This window comes from Macaca fascicularis, chromosome 16 (genome assembly GCF_037993035.2).
Source record: "Macaca fascicularis isolate 582-1 chromosome 16, T2T-MFA8v1.1".
Lineage (NCBI taxonomy): Eukaryota > Metazoa > Chordata > Mammalia > Primates > Cercopithecidae > Macaca > Macaca fascicularis.
Genome location: NC_088390.1, coordinates 60,757,821 through 60,772,968, shown reverse-complemented (window position 1 = coordinate 60,772,968; position 15,148 = coordinate 60,757,821). Strand labels below are relative to the sequence as shown.

General features: G+C 54.1%; 1 protein-coding gene across 4 annotated transcripts in view; it reads right to left on the bottom strand.

Moving 5' to 3' along the window:
- The window catches only part of ERBB2 (erb-b2 receptor tyrosine kinase 2), a 29,718-nt gene extending 18,712 nt beyond the window's left edge, over nucleotides 1-11,006 (bottom strand). Inside the window, exons 1-8 of one of the 4 annotated variants that reach the window (XM_015437900.4) lie at nucleotides 10,759-11,006; nucleotides 5,082-5,266; nucleotides 3,959-4,110; nucleotides 2,567-2,780; nucleotides 1,675-1,809; nucleotides 1,249-1,317; nucleotides 923-1,038; nucleotides 644-785 (exon numbers count right to left, since the gene is read on the bottom strand). In XM_015437900.4, the coding sequence (XP_015293386.2) occupies nucleotides 644-785; nucleotides 923-1,038; nucleotides 1,249-1,317; nucleotides 1,675-1,809; nucleotides 2,567-2,780; nucleotides 3,959-4,093 (811 nt within the window). In that variant the 5' untranslated portion in view covers nucleotides 4,094-4,110; nucleotides 5,082-5,266; nucleotides 10,759-11,006. Of the gene's footprint in view, nucleotides 1-643; nucleotides 786-922; nucleotides 1,039-1,248; nucleotides 1,318-1,674; nucleotides 1,810-2,566; nucleotides 2,781-3,895; nucleotides 4,111-5,081; nucleotides 5,267-10,758 lie in introns of all 4 variants that reach the window. The other 3 variants (XM_074019505.1, XM_005584034.4, XM_074019506.1) reach the window with 3 other exon arrangements.
- Nucleotides 11,007-15,148: the final 4,142 nt, after the last annotated feature.

Genomic DNA, 15,148 nt, shown 5'->3' with positions numbered 1-15,148 from the left:
GTTCGAGACCACCCTGGTCAATGTGGTGAAACCCTGTCCTTACTAAAAATACAAAAATTAGCCAGGCGTGGTGGTGGGCACCTGTAATCCCAGGTACTCAAGAGGCTGAGACACAAGAATAGCATGAACCTGGGAGGCGGAGGTTGTAGTGAGCCGAGATTGTGCCACTGTGATAGAGCTAAACTCAGTCTCAAAAACAAGACAAAACAAAAGGTAAAACTGATCTAGCCAGACTATAGAATAAAAGCTAACATTTAGGAGCGCTTAGTACATACCAGGCACTGTTCTAAGAGCTTTACAAATATAACTCTTTCAAATGTTATAACTACCTTATGAAGTTGGGACTATTCTTTCCCCCATTTTACTGATGAGGAAACTGAGGCACAGCAAGAGGGTCACGTGCCTACTAACTGATAGAGCCGGGTTTCAAACCCAGGCAGGCTGGCTCCCACGTCTGGGCTCTTAGCTGCCTCTCCTTACTGCCACCTGCTCCACAGCTGTTGAAAGAACGAGGCAGTTCGGCAGGAACTGTCATGACCGGCTCTCAAAGCAAGGTGCAGACAGTGCTCCCCATATGCTCCCGTTTACAGAAACAAACCTCCCCACCAAAACGATGAAGACTGTGTTTCTCCCTGGCACTCACAGGGACAGGCGGTCACACAGCTGGCGCCGAATGTATACCGGCCCTCGGGGTTGGGCATGGACTCAAAGGTGTCTGTGTTGTAGGTGACCAGGGCTGGGCAGTGCAGTTCACAGATGCCGCTGTGGTTGAAGTGGAGGCAGGCCTGGGAGGACAGGTAGCTGGTTGTCACTGTTCTGTTTTGCCCTGCTGTGCTGGGGCAATAGGGCAGTACCAGGCAGGGTGCCCACCCCTTGCATCCTGGGGGATAGGGCACATTGGGCACACAGCAGAGGCACATACCAGGCAGTCAGAGTGCTTGGGGCCCGTGCAGCCGGCAGCACACTGCTCATGGCAGCAGTCAGTGGGCAGTGGCCCCTTGCAGCGGGCACAGCCACCGGCACAGACAGTGCGCGTCACTGTTGGGCAAAGGGCAGGATGAAGGCTGAGTGGCACCCTGAGCACCAGACCCTCATCAGCATCACCTTCTAGGGAGACTACCTGCCCCAGGGAAGACATCCCAAGCCTGTTATCCCACCCCTCCCATGTCACCCGTATGACACCTGCATTCCACCCAGCCCCGGTCCTGGCCCTCCCCTTCCCTGACTCCAGGCCTCCCTGAGACTCACGGCTCTGACAATCCTCAGAACTCTCTCCCCAGCAGCGGGAGCCCTTACACACTGGAGAACAGGGGTGGCCTGAGGACAGAACCAGGGAGAGGCAGTGAGAGAGATGTCTAACAGTGAGAGGACGGGTTAATAACGGAGAGAGACACAAACAGCAGCAGAGGCCACGAGGCCAACTGCACAGTGAAGGAGGGACCCAGACAGGCTGAGAGGCCCCCAAACCACAGGCACAGCCTAGAAGCAGAGGAAGACAGGACAGAGAACCCCAGAGATGAAGAGGCCCAGAGAGATGGCAGGAGGGACAGAGAGGGAGGAAATGGGTGTAGGCGGCTGGGGCAGTGGCGGGCAGGCACTGGGTTGTAAGTCGGGAGTCTGGGGCTGGGGTCAGGCTGTCTGAGAGAAGAGGCAGCAGGGAGGGGCATGGCTTACAGGCCCGAGAGCGGTTGGTGTCGATCAGTGTGAGAGCCAGCTGGTTGTTCTTATGGAAGATGTCCTTCCACAAAATCGTGTCCTGGTAGCAGAGCTGGGGGTTCCGCTGGATCAAGACCCCTCCTTTCAAGATCTCTGTGGGGTGAGCAATGATCAGGGGACCCTTTCCCCTTCTGTCACCTTCTGCTTCCCTTGGGGCCCTCCTGCCTTCTAAAAGAGGAGCAGGCCTTTTATACAACCCCAGATTCCCCAGGGAGGAGAGAAAGATATCGTCACCGTCTTTGAGCCCACCACCACCACCCCCGCAACATGAACAAAGCGAGAGCCAGGGAGGAGTGAGTTGTCCATGCTACGTCCAGATGCTCACGTGGACCGCAGCTTTCTCCTTCCCTCTCACCTCTACTCCGGACATGTTGCTTGGTGGTTAAGAGACCGTGGAGTCTGAAACCCAGCCCCATCACTCACATCTCTGCAAGCCTCAGTTTTCTCATACGTAAAATGAGAATAACACTGATTCTTTCCTGACAGGACTGCAGTGTGACTGAAATGGGCCATGCGGGCAAAGCACCTGGCACCCAGACTCTGGGGCAGAGTCAGCTCCAGGGCCAGCAAACAGTTACATAGGCTGTTCACTGTACACTTCACTCAGCCAAGTGGGGGCAAAAACCCAGCCTGCATTCTCATGATTGAATTCTGTGCGCTGACGTAAGCTGCAGCTTCCTAGGAAGAAGGGGAATTTTTTCCAGTCTTCTCAGGGTGTCTTCCCAGGCTCTGCCTGCGTCTGCCCAGAAGGGACACCATTTCTAATGCACACAAAGCCTCCCCATGGTTAGCAGTGGCCCTGGTCAGCTCTGAATAACCAAGAGAAGGTTTCAATGACGGCGAAGGCCACCTGTGAGGCTTCGAAGCTGCAGCTCCCGCAGGCCTCCTGGGGAGGCCCCTGTGACAGGGGTGGTATTGTTCAGCGGGTCTCCATTGTCTAGCACGGCCAGGGCATAGTTGTCCTCAAAGAGCTGGGTGCCTCGCACAATCCGCAGCCTCTGCAGTGGGACCTGCCTCACTTGGTTGTGAGCGATGAGCACGTAGCCCTGCACCTCCTGGATATCCTGGAAGGGGGAAGCAGGGTGGGGCTGAAACAGGGACACTGCCACCCCCAGGGCCTCCCTGAGGTTCCCCAGTACTTGGAGATCTTGGGCAAGGCCCCCAGCCACTGAGCAGTCCTGTTCCCTCTTATATAAAACGATAAAATGGAGATAAAGATCACGCCCCACCTTGCCTCACCAGATTCTTACACGATCAAGAAAGATAATGGTGGGGGGGCACTTCGTAAACTCTGAACAGGTACCCCGCCCTCTCTGCATCTCAGTTTCTTCATCAGTGAAAGCAAAGGCCTGGATGGGATGGCGTCTGCAATTTTTTTTTTTTTTTTGAGACGGAGTTTCGCTCTTGTTGCCCAGGCTGGAGTACAATGGCATGATCTCGGCTCACTGCAACCTCCGCCTCCCAGGTTCAAGCGATTCTCCTGCCTCAGCCTTCCCAAGTAGCTGGAATTATAGGCATGTGCTACCACTCCCAGCTAATTTTATATTTTTATTAGAGACGGGGTTGCTCCATGTTGGTCAGGCTGGTCTCGAACTCCCGACCTCAGGTGATCTGTCCACCTCAGCCTCCCAAAGTGCTGGGATTACAGGCGTGAGCCACCATGCTCAGCCGGCGTCTGCAATTTGACAAACCAAGCACATGGCCCCACTCCAGGGTCCATGGACACAACCCAGCAGGTTGGTTTCCACTCTCTCCTGCTCATAATCTTTTCATAGACATTTCTCTTTTGAGCTTCACAATTGCTCCCAATATACAGATAGGGAAACTGAGACCCCGTGAAGCTAAGGGGGTGTAGGCCACATTCATAGGGCTCATCAGTGGCAGAACTGGGCCTGTAATCCACCTTTCTCACCAGCCCTTTCTGCTGCTGTAGATGGGAGAAGGATAGTGGCTGGGGCAGGTGGACGGGGGACATGATCATGCTGGCAAGAGAGCACAAGATTTAGCGGAAACACAGACGCATCCCATCCAGAGATGACCTCGGCCAGCCACATTAGAGAGAGAGTCAACTGATTCTGCAGTAAAATGAATGGGGGTTAGACGTTAGAAAGGACTTCCTGGTTGAGAAACCACAACAAAAGAGGAAACAAAGGGCAGGGCACCTTCTTCTGCCACCCACCTGTAAACAGAGGGCTCAGCCCAGCTGGAGGCAGGGCCTGGCTGGGTTGCCCACGGGCCTCACCTGCAGGAAGGAGAGGCTGGCATTGGTGGGCAGGTAGGTGAGTTCCAGGTTACCCTGCACCACCTGGCAGCCCTGGTAGAGGTGGCGGAGCATGTCCAGGTGGGTCTCGGGACTGGCAGGGAGCCGCAGCTTCATGTCTGTGCCGGTGCACACTGGCAGGAGGGAGCAGATGGGTCAGAGGACACGGGCGGGGGACCTTCTTGGACCTGGCCTCCCCACCCAAACTCACTCCCAGAGTCATTTCATCTCAGACAGGGAGAAGGCTGACTGAAGGACCCCTCCGCCGACATCCCTTGCACACTGCAGGTTTAACAGCAGGAGAAAGCTTGTGTGCTTGGGAAGTAGAGGGATTTCAGGGGAAAGGCGCCTTCTGACTAGGCCCACCCTGTGCATCCAGAGGCTGCCCCAGCGTGCCAGCCCTGTGGAGCTCACCCGCCAGTACAGGGTGTTGGCTGGCAAAGAAAGGCTTCCTTTGTCCCAAAGGCACAACTCAGGGCCAAGGGGTAAAAATCCCCCAAGAGAGGCGATGACGAATCCTGAATCTTCTGGATGCCCCCTGCCCCTCTCCCAAGCAAACAAACTCGGTGCATTCTCCCTATGCCATTCCAGCACACCCATGTGCCAACCTCTTGGCAAGGGATCCACACCCCCGTAATGCCACCCAGAGAGTGGGGAAGGAGGGTCAGCTGGAGTTGTAGCTGGGGCATCGGGCAACCGGGGCCCTGGTCATTGCAGAGACCTCTGGGAGTCTCCCATGAAGAGAAAAGGAGCATCAGACTCCAGTTGTGGGCATCTGGACCCAGGCTGCAAATCCCAGGCCAGGGTGAAGCATGCGCCAAAGGTTCCTGTGCTAGCACCCTCATCCTGGCCACCTCCTCAGGGCAAGACTCCAGAAAGAGCTGGCAGAATCTGTGCCACGAAACTGCTGCCACAAAGGCACTACGTCAGCCCTGCATACCTGCCCAGCGCCAGCCATCAGCCATGGGGCATGGAGCTGAACTACCATACCTGGCCCACCTGGACCCCAGCCTGGTATCCCTGAGACCAGAAATGCCCACTAAGGCCAGGAATACTAGAGGGGGCAAAGCAACCCTGGTGAGGGGGCGCCGGGATAGCAGCTCACCCCGGGCCTGCCAGCGGGGGGAGATGAAAGTGCCCAGATGAACTTGTTTTTCTGCTCTGGTGAGATGAATCACCTGGCGTGTCTTGCCCAGGAGATCGGGAGGGTGGGGGCAGAGGGCACCCTCAGGCCCACAGGTGCCTGAGCTGCCCAGAATTCCTGCCGGTCACTGCTCCACCTCCTGCAGGCTACATGCAGATTCAGGGACAACACAAGGGCTGGGTTGGGGTCTGACACCAGGTGCACTGCTCTCCCAGCAAGTTGGAGTCTAAGGTCAAATCCTAGGGGGTAATATGAGGTACCCCCTGCCTTCAGAGAGCTGGGAGAGGCTGGCAGGGTGAGTCCCCAGGTTCCCTGCCCGGGCCAGTGGCCACAAACTGGTGGTCTCCTAGTGATACCCAGAGTGGCCTCTATTCCCACCTCTCTAGGCATATATGCACAAAGAGAGAGGAACAGGAGGGCTCAGAAATAGAACTCAAGGGTCCATGTCCCTGAGGGAGGCCTCCCCACTCCATGCCTCACCCACTTGCACCCCCTCCTCTTCCCCACGCTTCCTCCTCTCCCCACAGACTCCCAAGAGAAACAGGAGCTGGGGGTGGCAGGCCAGGCCCAAAATAACGCCCTGCTGCCAGGACCTCCCCGGGCCTCAGCCCTTCAGCTGCTTTACAGACACAGCTGTCTGCAGGCCCAGACCCCAGGCCCTGGCTCAAGCCCAGGGTCCCCACAGGGCTGGGGCAGGGGCCGACTCCACCCCCTGCAGCCCTTTTCAAGGGACACCAGCTGTGGCTGCCAGGCAATAGGAAAACAACAACAAGTGGGAGTGGGGGCTGCCACAGTAACTGATCTGAGCACCTACTGTGTGCCTGGCAGGCACTCTGGGTGGATCCACGTAACATACTCCAGAAACTAGGGCTGTTTGCAACCTCCATCTTGCAAAGAAGACAACTGCAGCTAGCAGGGGTTAGCTCTCGCATCATAAAGCTTGTGAGCAACAGGCAGGACTGGAACTCAGGCCAGCCTGCCTTCAGATCCTGCATTCCTTCCACTAGGCCTAACTGCACACACACAAATCCACCCCACACCCCACGCCAACGTAAACACATGCTAATTCTCCCAATGCCACCTACAAACACCACAGGCTCTAGGGAGGGCAGGGCAGCCGGGCTGGGTTGGGCTGGAGGGTCAGAACCGGTGGTAGCCCCACCCCACTAGCAAGTTTGTTTACCTGATTTGTGGCCAATTTGAGCCTGATTAAGAATCTTAAAGTGTTTTCAGACAGGTGGTAAAATTGGTACCCTGAGAACGGCTCCCAGGGAACTGCAGGCTTGCTGGCTGACACCCTCACCAGCCTACATGAAGTCAAGAAGGCCTTCCTGACACCTCCCTCCCACTCTCCCATCTCCTTACCACTGTCCCCATATCTGCCCTGTCCCATTGATTTTCTTTTTTTGAGACAGAATCTCGCCCTGTCGCTCAGGCTGGAGTGCAGTGGTGCGATCTCGGCTCACTGCAACCTCTGCCTCCCAGGTTCAAGCAATTCTCCTACCTCAGCCTCCTGAGTAGCTGGGATTACAGGCACTTGCCACCACACCTGGCTAATTTTTGTATTTTTAGTTGAGACGGGATTTCACCATATTAGCCAGGCTGGTCTCGAACTGCTGACCCTGTGATCCACCCGTCTCAGCCTCCCAAAGTGCTGGGATTACAGGCGTGAGCCACGGCGCCCGGCCCCCACTGATTTCCTGGGAGGTAGGTCCTAATTCTACCCAGGAGCATCCTTGTCTCCAGGACCCTGCCCCTCAGGAACCCCAACTTCCAATTCCCCAGAGCAAAGACAGTATGAGGCAGGATCAGCCACAGGCACCGCTGGATGAGTGTCTGCTGAGTGAATGAATGAGTGAATGAAGTCCAGTGAAGAGTCTCCAAACAAAAGGGACCGGTTGAGGTCATGGTATCCATCTCTCTGCTCAGAGCTGGTCACAGTCCTTCATGTCTCTCCGGACTCTGGTGGTCAGGACTCGACCCCAGCCCTGGGGTTTCTCTCAGGTGGATTCTCTCCTCCCCACCAGCTTGCAGCCCCTGCTGCTCCTCTTGCTCACAGCAGAAAAGCCAACACTTCCCTTGGTTTCCATGAACACTACAGTAAAATGACCTGTGTCCCCAAAGCTCAGCTCTCCCAGACCCACAATGTCACAGACCATTCAAGTGACACTGGGATTCCCCAACCACAAACACCTGGTGTATAAGGCCTGACATCAGACCAGGGCCTGGGCCCAGAGTCTTTAGATGAGAACCCTAGCTCGGCTACTCACTGAGTGATCTTGAGCAAGTCCCCAGACCTCCAGGGCAGAAGCTAAATTGGATTCATCTCTATGCCCTGCAGTACCTGCAACTCAGTGCATATTTACTGACCTAAACTTGGCTGTAACAGCTCTTACTCCCTCAGAGGAGGTATATGAGAGTTCAATGAGGTAATGAATTGCGCAGCCATCTGTAAACATGACGAGGCTTTGTAAACAGAACTGGGACAACACAAACATTCGCTAGAAAATTCTCCCACTCCTTGAAAGAATACACATCCCTTACCCCACCTCGGCTCTCTTCCCAGTGGGAGGATGGGTGGCCAAACAAAAGATGGAAGTGCCACTCTAGAGGGGCTTCTCACAGGTGGAGGGTAGGGAAGGGAATCTCTTTCCAGATCATTCCATCACCCAAGGACAGGCACAACTACCCCGAGCCCCACCCCAGCCCTCCCAACCACAGCCCCACACTGGCCCCTCACACTGACACTTCAGCTGTCTCTCTCGCCCACAGCCCTGTGTGTCAACGTGGCCTCTGTCCCCTCCTGCCCGCAGCCCTCTGTCATGCTGGCAGGGCCCATAAGGAAGACAGGCATTGGCTGGACAGGAAGGCAGAGGACTCTGAAGTCAGGAGGGGACCTCAGGGCCCCCCAGCTCAGCCCCACTTTCTACAGCCTAGAGAAGTGGATGGAAAGGCCATTCGCCTGAACAAGAGGAGCGCTTCTCCTCCCAACTGGCCATCTGCCTGCCCCTAAGGTTTTGTTCAACCCATTACTGTTGGCTGGAATAAGACTCTAACCACCTCTTAATGCCTCCTCATCAGAGTCCAAAAATGCCCTGGACATTACTGGGTAGCTGGGAGCCTTGGATAAGGTGTTTCATTTCTCTGAACTTCCATTTTCTCATCTGTGCACCTACTTCACAGGACTGTTGCAGAGATTAAATGAAACCATGGATAAAAACCTAGCATATAGGAAGTACACCGTACGTTTCTTAAAAGTTAAGACAAGACAGGTTCATACAGCAGGAATATGGGTAATCCCAAACCACAAGAAAATTAAACATGCTTTGTGTTTGACTTTGGAAAGCCCTTTTTTTCTTTTTACGTTTGATCCCTATCTTTTCAATTGTTTTTTCTTGACAAACAAAATGAGTACTTTCCCCAAGTATAGTAAAGACAGGAGGCTGTTGGAAGAATCATCCTGGAATTAAAATATGAAGGAGTTCTGCAAGATTAAAAGAATGTATTTGCTGCAATTTGTAAAACCCATACCTCTAAGAAAGGATCTCAGCAAAATCCTGACCCCTCTGGGGCTCCCCCTAGGCTTCCCCTTCCCCCACATTCCTGCCCCAGCCCTCAGCCCTTGGGTAAAATCTGGGTGCTGGAGGCAGCTGGGTGGTGCACTATTTTTCTGAAACGGGGTCTCATTCTGTCACCCAGGCTGGAGAGCATTTGCGATCACGGCTCACTGCAGCCTCAACTTCCTGGGCTCAGGTGATCCTCCTGCCTCAGCCTCCGGAGTAGCTGGGACTACAGGCACGTGTCACCACATCCAACTAATTTTTGTATTTTTTGTACAGACAGAGTTTTGCCTTGTTGCCCAGGCTGTGCAATGACTTTTTAACCAACTCCTGCACAACACAATCAATAGTGCAGGTTGAAGGGGTGAGGACATAAGGAGGCCCCATCCAGAGAACCCAGCCCTCAAATCCAGCTCTGCCATTCCCTGATCAACTCCCAGCCAAGGTGAGGAAGGGCAGCAGCTCAGCCTGACAGCTCAGTATGGCCTCACCCTTCTCATCAGAAGGTGAGAGGTGAAGATGCCTGCCTGGGAAACAGGGAGGGCAACGATGTACTCCCTGGAAGAGAGGAACCTTCTTCCTCAGCAAGAAGGCGTGGCCACAGAAGGCTACCTCCCTCTGTTTATGGCAGATCTGGCCCAGCACCTTGAGGGAGTTCCTGGAGGGGACAGAGTTCAGCCTGTGTCCCCGAGTCAGCAGAGAGACTGCTGTTTGGCAACACAAAGCCCAGACACACAAACACAAAGACCACACAACTGAGGAACACCCTGGCATAGACATGCAGAGATAACATGGCCATGCACTCACTCACAGAGGGCCCCTCGGGCAACACACCGACAGGATGACACCCACCCCCTCCCCAGACCCCCTGACCTATGGAGACCACCCACAACTCCCAGAACACTTTCATTTTGTCTCCCCTACAGCCCAGTGACTCAGGGAGCAGCGTCCCTCATTGCTCCCCCTCATTACTCATTCATACAGCAATTTCGAACGCATGGTTGGGGGTCGCACTGCCTGGGGTCCCATCTTGCCCCTACCACTTACTAGCTGCTACTCAATCTCTTTGAGTCCAGAATGCTGGCAGAACTTCCACTATAGGGGTGTTCTAGGATTAAAGGAGAATGCATGCAAAACACTACAAACAGTTCCTGGCAGAGTATACCTGGCCCAGGCTATATGTTAGCTTTTATGATTAATACACACAGGTGGACAGATGGGTCAGGATACACACTGCCCCCACTCACCCTTCCCCACGCACAGCACCAAGGAAAAGGCAGCAGAACAACGCAGCCTTCCCTAGGCCCCCATCTGGCCTTATTTCTTAACTTCCTTCCCTGGGAACTCTCCCACTTTACACCCCAAGAAACCCACCACCACCCCTCCATGGTCCACGCGCTCTAAAAGTCACAGAGTACAGTCCCTAAGCTGGCCCCAAGAATCTGTTCAAAGCAAACATCTCCCCCGCCCCCAACCCAGACCCCGGCAAGAGGCCACCCTCTGGGCCACCCTTTCCTCCCCGGCTCTGGTTGGGACAGGTTGCCATGCCACCCTCCACCCCACCACACACACACACCCGACCCCGCCAGAAGCAGGAGCAACCAAACCAAAATCGTCTGAAGGGGAGCAGGGAGGGGCTGGAGGAGGGGCAGGGCAGAGGACCCCCCCCAAGGAATCCAGCCCAGGCCAGTCCGGAGGCGGAGGCTGCCAACTGGAAAGGCTTTGAGAAAGCTTGAGGGGGCTCAAGAAGGGGGGAAACGCGCGCGCGCGCGCTCTACGCAATATACCCTTTGCGGGAAAACTTTCTGAACAGTTTCAGAGAACTTCTTTGACAAGTTTCCGGAGCCCCTCGGAGCCTGGAAAGCGCCAGTCTCTTGGACGGGCCATCTCGAGCCGCTGCTGTGTAACTGCCCCTCCGGCCTGAGGGCCCGGCTGCCCTGAGCGTCTGGACTGTCCGCAACTTCGGGATGGGAGAGCTCGTCCAGGCCCTTCTGGCCCCGCCGGCCGGGGGACCTCGGCGGGGGATCCAGGGGGCAGGGTCCCGCCGCTGCTCCGTCCCCTCCCAACACCAGACCCACCTTGGGTGCCCGTAGCTCCGGGGGGCAAGAGGGCGAGGAGGAGCCCCCAGCGGTACCAGGCCGCCAGCTCCATGGTGCTCACTGCGGCTCCGGCCCCATGGCTCCGGCTGGACCCGGCTGGGAGGGCGTGGGGCGCGGGGTGCGGCGAGGGGTGGGGGCCGGGCGCGCGGCGCCGGAAAGAGCCCCGTGGGAAGGGGCGCACAGCTGCCCAGGGGGCTCCCCTGGTTTCTCCGGTCCCAATGGAGGGGAATCTCAGTTCCACAACTTCATTCTTATACTTCCTCAAGCAGCCCTCCTCCTCCACCTCCTCCTCCTCCTGTGATTGGGAGCAAGCGCGCTCCCAGCTCGCCCCCTCCAACTGCATTCCAACAAGTCTGGGAGTGGCAACTCCCAGCTTCACTTTCTCCCTCTCTTCGCGCAGGCCTGGGTGCGTCCCTCCCAGCTCCGGGACGCCTGGGTTGCCTGCAGCCGTTCTCACACTTTTCCTCAGAGAATCCCTAAATGCAGAGGCTGGTGATTCTGCCATCTCCCCCCGGAGTCCGGGACAAATTCCCTAGGCTGCCACTCTTAACACTTTTTTAAGTCTCAGGTTTTATCTTAAACTTTTCTGGGGAGCTTGCATCCTACTCCATCCCAAGCCTATTTGATTTAATATCAAATAATGGTTTTCCCACCACATCCTCTAGTAAAATTGATAGTCAAGGAGGGGGATGTGTTGTGTTTGCCTTGTGGCTTCCAGGACCCCAGGGCATATCTTCTGGAATCTTTTAAGTATCTGAAAGCATGATCTTAAGGGTCTACAAATTTGGGAGGAGATGGTCACATCGAAAGGACTTTTTTTTTTTTTTTTTTTTTTTGAGATGAAGTTTTGCTGTTGTTGCCCAGGCTGGAGAGCAATGGCACAATCTCTGCTCACCGCAACCTCTGCCTCCCTGGTTCAAGCGATTCTCCTGCCTCAGCCTCCCGAGCAGCTGGGATTACAGGCATGTGCCACCACGACCAGCTAATTTTTGGTATTTTTAGTGGACACGGGGTTTCTCCACATTCGTCAGGCTGGTCTCGAACTCCTGACCTCAGGTAATCCTCCCACCTCAGCCTCCCAAAGTGCTGGGATTACAGGCTTACAGGCATGAGCCACTGCACCCAGCCTGAAAGGACTTCTATCTCAATCCTTCAAAGTGCATCCTTCTTGCTTATTTAAAGAGGCACCCAGCACCCAATGCATTCAAGGTTTCTTCTTTGCCCCTTGCCTTCTATTAGCCTGCTTAATTCCACTTCCCAACCACATTCTACTTGGAGTCCCTGGCCCTATTCCTTAGGCCTAGTGGTAGGGGTGGGGATGGAAGGAAGACTTTTTTTTTTAAATTTCAACAAAGATATTGCATGGGACATATTTATACTAACAAATTATTCATTGTTTATCTGAAATTCAAATTTAACTGGGCCTCCTTATTTTTATGTGCTAAATCTGGCAGTTCTAGTTGGAATGCCCCAGCCAAGAATGCAGCTATACTGGTCAAGAAGGGATCAAAGGCACCTATCAGGGACTGGAGAATGAAGGACAGTAGCATCTCTTTCTCTCTTCCCTCCCCCCTATCCCCCACACCTCTTTAAAGGTATATACTTGCATTTCTAAACTTGCTTCCATGAGCTGAGCACACTTATAGGCAGGCACCTCTTGTGGGACAGGTTGCTATGCCATCCTAGGGGGTTGAGAAACAGGGGCCTCTGGGACCAAGAGGACCTGGGTTCAAATCTTGAATCTGGCCGGGCACGGTGACTCATGCCTGTAATCCCAGCACTTCGGGAGGCCGAGGTGGGTGGATAACAAGGTCAGGAGATCGTGACCATCCTGGCTAACACGGTGAAACCCCGTCTCAACTAAAAATACAAAAAATTAGCCGGGCGTGGTGGCGGGCGCCTGTAGTCCCAGCTACTTGGGAGGCCGAGGCAGGAGAATGGCGTGAACCCAGGAGGCAGAGCTTGCAGTGAGCTGAGATCGGGCCACTGCTCTCCAGCCTGGACAACAGAGTGAGACTCCATCTCAAAATACGCATATATATATATATATATATATATATATATATATATATATATATATCTTAAATCTATCACATATCAGTCATGTGACCTTGGGCAAGTGACTGAGCATCTCTGGTCTCAGTTAGCTCATCTGTAAAACAGCATCTGGCATACTATGCTGGGGTTAAAGGAGATAATGCTCTGGAAGCACTCAGTGCAATACTTGGCATATAATAATTGCTCAATAAATGGTCCCAGATTTAGTTATAATGGGGCAGATCCAGGTTTTGTGGGGCTTCAAGCTTATATAATTTGGGAAACTCTCTTTAAGAAAGTAATATAGGCCAGGCGCGGTGGCTCAAGCCTGTAATCCCAGCACTTTGGGAGGCCAAGACGGGCGGATCACAAGGTCAGGAGATCGAGACCATCCTGGCTAACACGGTGAAACCCTGTCTCTACTAAAAAATACAAAAAAACTAGCCAGGTGAGGTGGCGGGTGCCTGTAGTCCCAGCTACTCGGGAGTCTGAGGCAGGAGAATGGCGTAAACCCGGGAGGCGGAGCTTGCAGTGAGCTGAGATCCAGCCACTGCACTCCAGTCTGGGTGACAGAGCGAGACTCCGTCTCAAAAAAAAAAAAAAAAAAAAAAGAAAAGAAAAAAAAGAAAGTAATACAAAGTTGGCCGGGCATGGTGGCTCATGCCTGTAATCCCAGCACTTTGGGAGGCCGAGGCGGGCAGATCATGAAGTCAGGAGTTCGAGACCAGCCTGGCCAACGTGGCAAAACCCCTTCTCTACTAAAAATACAAAAATTAGCCAGGTGTGGTGGCGGGCACCTGTAATCCCAGCTACTCGGGAGGCTGAGGCAAGAGAATCGCTTGAAATCAGAGGGCAGAGGTTGAAGTGAGCCGAGATCACTCCACTGCACTCCAGCCTGGGCTACAGAGTGAGACTCCATCGAAAGAAAGAAAGAAAGGAGAGAGAGAGAGAGAGAGAAAGAGAGAGAGAAAAAGAGAAAGAAAGAAAGAAAGAGAGAGAGATGGAGGGAGGGAGGGAGGGAAAGGAATGAAACAGAAAAAAACCCTAGCACGGCCAGGTGCAGTGGCTCATGCCTGTAATCCCAGCACTTTGGGAGCCCAAGGCAGGTAGATCACCTGAGGTTGGGAGTTCGAGACCAGCCTGACCAACATGGAGAAACCCCGTCTCTACTGAAAACACAAAATTAGCCGGGCATGGTGGCGCATGCCTGTAATCCCAGCTACTCGGGGAGGCTGAGGCAGGCGAATCGCTTGATCCTGGGAAGCGGAGGTTGCGGTGAGCCAAGATCGCGCCATTGTACTCTAGCCTGGACAACAAGAGTGAAACTCTGTCTAAAAAATAATAGGCCGGGCGCGGTGGCGCACGCCTGTAATCCCAGCACTTTGGGAGGCCGAGGCGGGTGAATCACAAGGTCAGGAGATCGAGACCACGGTGAAACCCTGTCTCTACTAAAAATACAAAAAATTAGCCAGATGTGGTGGCGGGCGCCTGTAGTCCCAGCTACTCAGGAGGCTGAGGCAGAAGAATGGCGTGAACCTGGGAGGCGGAGCTTGCAGTGAGCCGAGATTGCGCCACTGCACTCCAGCCTGGGCGACAGAGCGAGACTCTGTCTCAAAAAATAATAATAATAATAATTAATAAATAAATAAATAATAAAAATAAAACCCTAGCACATGCATGTAGTAAGGATAAAGTGGAGTTTTGTATAGGTGTCCGAAGTGATGATGTAAAATTGACTTATTCCTTGGACCGTTGTCACAAACATTCGAGAAATATTGCTGTATATGGAACACAGCAGCCCTTCTGGATGGCCATCAATATCCCTGTTTTCTTTTGGGCTGGTGTTAGGGTTAGGGTGAGGATCAGGGGAACTGAGGTAAGCAATTTGCCCAGGATGTCTTAGGGCTAGTGAGAAAAGTTGAGCATGTATCAAAACTGACCCCTTACTCTCACCCCATCATCCAGCCCAGGACTGGTGGACGTGCCTCTCAGTCCTGCAGCTTACAGCCCTGCAGGAAGAGGACAGGCTGACCTGGCCGGGAGTCACTGATTCGCCATACCTTGAAGGGCTTGCACCTGGACGAGTGCGCAGGCGGCCTTAGAGGCCATCGGGATGTTAGGGTCAGGGTTAGAGGTGTCCTTTCTCCCCAGGCCCCACCCCTGCCCTGCTGGCGTGTCCCAAAAGGTTAGTCCAGTCAGAAAAGCTACTGTGGATGCCATGCTTCATTGGACCCTACTCTGTGCCACTCTGACCTAGAGCCACGGTCCTCAGAACACTGAGTCCCCAAGACTCCAGAGGAGGCAGGTGTTATCATTCTCCATTTTGCAGAAA